At 40.4% G+C, this 4,660-nt stretch overlaps 1 protein-coding gene across 2 annotated transcripts in view; it reads right to left on the reverse strand.

The window, feature by feature from the left end:
- Window positions 1-4,660, reverse strand: part of Mosmo (modulator of smoothened) — a 76,974-nt gene that overhangs the window by 6,099 nt on the left and 66,215 nt on the right. The window contains exon 2 of one of the 2 annotated variants that reach the window (XM_008843832.2): window positions 2,865-3,077. In XM_008843832.2, coding sequence (XP_008842054.1) covers window positions 2,865-3,077 — 213 coding nt within the window. Of the gene's footprint in view, window positions 1-2,507; window positions 3,078-4,660 lie in introns of those variants that run through there. The other variant, XM_029568658.1, reaches the window with a different exon arrangement.

Genomic DNA, 4,660 nt, shown 5'->3' on the forward strand with positions numbered 1-4,660 from the left:
TGAGAACCATGGCATTACTTTAGATCTTAAATTTTTATTAGTGTTGATAATATCTACCTGTGAAGATTAAGCTTTTGGGTCCTAAGTAAGCTTGTGAAGTTATAACTTCATATCCTCCATGGCACAGATTTCTTGGTAGGGACAGTAAGGAATCAGTCAGGTATACCAGTAAATGAGGCTGTAAGTCAAGAGAGCTAAAAGGGGGCTAGAGAGATGGTTCAGCAGTTAGGAGCACTTGCTGCTCTTGCAAGAATGTGGGTTCAGTTCCCAGCACCTACATAGGTGGCTCACAACCGCTTGAAACTCTAGTTCCAGGAGATCCAATGCCTTCTTCTGGCCTCTGAAGGCACCTGCATGCATGTGGTGCACATTCTCACACACACAGACACACAGACACACACACACACACACACAGACACACACACACACACACCCCCCACACACAACTAATAAAAGGAAAGAGTAAGGTCAGATTGGAAGAAAAGGCCTCATTTTTGTTTCTCCTGTCCCCACAGGCAGTGCCCCTTGGGTCGGCTCTCCTTTGACTGACTGAGACTGCCATTAAAATGTTACTCTTACATTATTACAAAAACTGTAACTTAACCAAGGGAAGAGCTAACGTGCATCTTCAAGGGCTGAGACACCAGGGGGAGCCCAATTCCTCTCTGAACTGCAAGCAAGCTCTGGCGACAGAAGCAAAGAATGATTGCAAACCCAGTGAAATCCATTTACTTCAAACCATTTTAAGTTAAGGAATAAAGGTACAGAACAGTGACATTTTTATACAAAAACTCGTTAGAAAAGATGTGCGTCTATGTATAGAATACTGCTAGCTAGGAATTTCAGAAGCTGGTTAACAGTGCTTGCCTCCAGAGGTTCTGATGGCTAGGTGACAGAGTAATAAAGTACACTTTCCACTTGATGACCCTTTCATAAACTTTGAAGTATGTACCACACATGTGTGATTTCAAAAATAATGGAAAAACACACTGTATTTGGGGGTAAACTATACATATTTAAATATTTTTTGTTGAAGGGAATGAAAGGCAAATCCCAGCTCCCTCCCTTCGCTGGCTCCTGTAGGTATGTGGCTGGTTTCCTCACCTGTGTCTGTCACATTATCGTTTAGGTGTTTGGTACTCAGACCACACAAATCCTTCTTTGGCATTATTTTACTCATTAAAGAATGAATTACATCTCAAGGACTGTGTTTGTGAGTAGAAGATAAAGAACGAGATCCTCTGTGTCTAAATTCTTCACCAACGCTCTCTGATTTAGCAGCCTTGTCTCTACCACCCCTTCTAGCCTTACTCTCTAGAGAAGGCTTCTCTCAGGAGGGCTCTCTGGCAAGAAAAATGTCATTAATTTATTTCACATTACTAAAGGTGAGAAGTTATTTACATCAAAAGCAATGTTTTTTTCTAAATTTTAAAATTAAGGGTGGTCATGTAGACAAACGTAAGACAAAATCTGAACTAAAGTTTCATAGAAAGCTACAGACTGGTGAAGGACAGCACTATCCTACAGTCTCTAATAATACACTGAGCTGTTTGGTGTTGCCTGCCCTCTGATGGTGGGGATGGAACCTAAGGCCTTGCTCCTACTGGACAATGCTCTAACACTGAGCTACACACCCAGCCCAGACAACTACATTTCAGTGTTACCAGGGATACTTGAGCTTATCTTTTACTCATCATAATAGACAAAAAACATCAAGTAAAAGTAAGCTGTGTTAAAATATCTTCAGAAACGTATGCAGGACTCGGGTGATATTAAGACACTATGTTAGAAATCTCAGTGTTTTGCGTACATATCTTCATCTCATTTCTTTAGAACGCAGTTTCTCATCAGCAGGGCCATTGCTATTGATAATTCTCTGCTGTGGAAGGATGTTTAGCAGCATTCCTGGCTCTGCACACTAGATGCCAGTACCTCAAGTTGTATTAAAAATGTTTTTAAGGGTGCTGGAGAGATGTCTCAGTGGTTAAGAACATTGGCTGCTCTACGTAGAGCACCCACGTTTGGGTCCCAACACCCACATGGCTGCTAACAACGAACGGTCTGTAACTACAGTTTTAGGAGATCTGTCGCCCTCTTCTGGCCTCCACAGGCATTGCATGCATGTGGTGCACTTACATAAATGTTAGGCAAAACACTTATAAAACTTTAAAAAAAGTTTTCAAATATTGCCAAATGTTCTGAGGTGAAAGAAAATGCCTTAGAGAGAAAGAAGAAAACTGTTACAGAAATGTCCTTGGGTGTGTATGTGTTCATTTGTTTTTCTTTAACTTGGGCTAAGCTTTCATCTGAAGTGGCCTGAAATTAAACCAATTTTGCAAAATATAAGTGAATACGTAATATATAAATTTATCATGTCTTATAGCTTAGTAGAGTGAGAAATTTTGATAAACAACCATTAAATAATCAAATGTACTGATTTTTCTATGGTCATATAACACACGGTAGAAACAAAATCAACAACATTAAAAAGCAAATCATCACCTTCATCTAATTTATATTCGTCCTGACTCATCTTTATTTTCATAGAGCACACCAATGCCTTCAAGAAGTAGAAACCACTCATACTATTGGTAGCTCTGAATCACAAACCTAAAATATGTATGTCAAATGTGAGCAAAATAAGGTGCATTAAAATAGTATTTCACACAGAACAATTACAGCTGTGGCTGTCCTGGTCTTGTGGTGAGAACTCTGAAGAACTGATGAGACTGTGCAGTCTATCTCACGGCCACACAAGTGCTCTTTGAAGATTTATGGAGTCCTTATTACTGATCTTGATTATCTTCACAAAAGTGCCACTGTGCGTGCCTTCTAGACCAACTTAGCAAGCACGGGCTACTTACTTCCAGTGAATGCTATCCATCGAGCATATTTTGTAGCTTCTCTTCGCCAGTGGGAGGCCACCAGCAAACCACATGTGACAGTCAATGAAATGATTCCCATGATGATAAAAAACAGAGTGGTGACCCACTCTGGGGGAAGTCGGGGAGGGATGCAGGTCCGGTCTCGTCCATGGATGGTTTGACACTGTCGCACTAGGCCCACAGTGAGTGCTCCTAGGAAGACGCAAAAGTGCAGACACTTAGTAGGCCTGGCATACCCTGAGACCATTCCCTGCCACCACCCCTCAGTATGTAAATCTTCTTAGTCTGCATGGTAATTTAAGCACTTAATTCAGGAGTTCTCTTCAGCACTTTACTGCTGTTCATAACCTAATAGTGCTTGGCTTGTATGTTAATACAACACGAATATAAAAAGCAAGAACAGGCCTCAAAGAGCCGTAAGAGGCTGTGCACGCAGTTCTTTATTGAACAAACACCTTCCTTTTATTGTGAATTTTGCTATGGAGCCCAAGTAAAACTTGAGCCTTAGAGTCCAGATTAACTGGACAACCCCTGAAGCCTGCTCCTAACTACATTTTCAGAGTACTTGTATGTCAGGGACTGCTCTGGGCTTCAGGGAAACACCACCAAAACAGATGCAAGAGGTTCCTGCCCCCTTGAGTTTGCATATTGGCAGAAAGAACTAGAACTTTATTTATTTATTGTTTTTATGTGTACAAGTGTATTGCCTGTATGCATGTAAGTGCACCTGTATTGTGCAATACCCACGGATGTCAGAAGAGGGCGTCGGATCCCCTAGAACTGGAGTTATGGATGGTTGTTAGCCACCATGTGGGTGCTAGGAATGGAACTTGAGTCCTCTGCAAGAGCAGCCAGTGCTCTCAACCACTGAGCCATCTCTCCAGCCCCAGAACTAGAACTTTTCTATTCCTAGATTCAAGACTCATTGTGTATTTATTTTGATTGAGAAAATACTTTCTAAGAAACTGAAGACAAGCTTGAAATATATATTATATAAAATTAAATGATGCATTAAACATTAAAAATGATATATTTATCAAAGATAAAAGTCCCAGCTCACCAATTTTTATACACTGTGTGAGAATTCCCTCTGTCAAACCCTTACTAGTATGCATCAACGGAAAAACAAAAATTAGAAAGATAAGTTTTAAAGTGACCTTACCTTTATTTTAAAAATTCATTACTATTGTGTGTATGGAGGGGGAGGGGAGAAGTGCATGCCTTGATGCCATGGCGTGTGTACATGTGAACAACTCTGTATGGTTGGTTCTCTTCTTCCATATTTACATGGGTTCCAGGGATCAAACTCAGGTGTCCAGCTTCTGTGCGTGGCTTGGGACTTTGACTCCTGAACCATCTGACTGGCCCTTCCTCTCATTTAAATAAGTAAAGGTGATTTTTGTGATGCACAAGTATTATTTTTCTATAAATAAGCATATCCTTATATTCCCATCTAAAGTCTAAGGTCTTCTTTATCAAATTTGGAATGAACTATTTTATCGAAACCAGATTGGGAAAGTGAAAGACTATTTTCTCCTTTTCCACACAAAGAATTAAAATTTATTTCCAAATAAAACCTGCTCTTTCCCCTTACAGAGCAATTGCAAATGGGATAGTGGCGACCAAAAATTACAAGAGTAGAGACTTCAGGAGTCACTGGAAACAAATTCTGCATATTTTCTGGATGGCTTTTTTTTTTTTTTTTTTTTTGGTCTTTTTGAGGCAGGGTCTCCCTGTAGCCCCAGCTGGTCTGGAACTCACTATGCTGACCAGGC

Source organism: Nannospalax galili, unplaced genomic scaffold, assembly GCF_000622305.1.
Source record: "Nannospalax galili isolate Female #2095 unplaced genomic scaffold, S.galili_v1.0 scaffold381, whole genome shotgun sequence".
NCBI classification, from domain to species: domain Eukaryota; kingdom Metazoa; phylum Chordata; class Mammalia; order Rodentia; family Spalacidae; genus Nannospalax; species Nannospalax galili.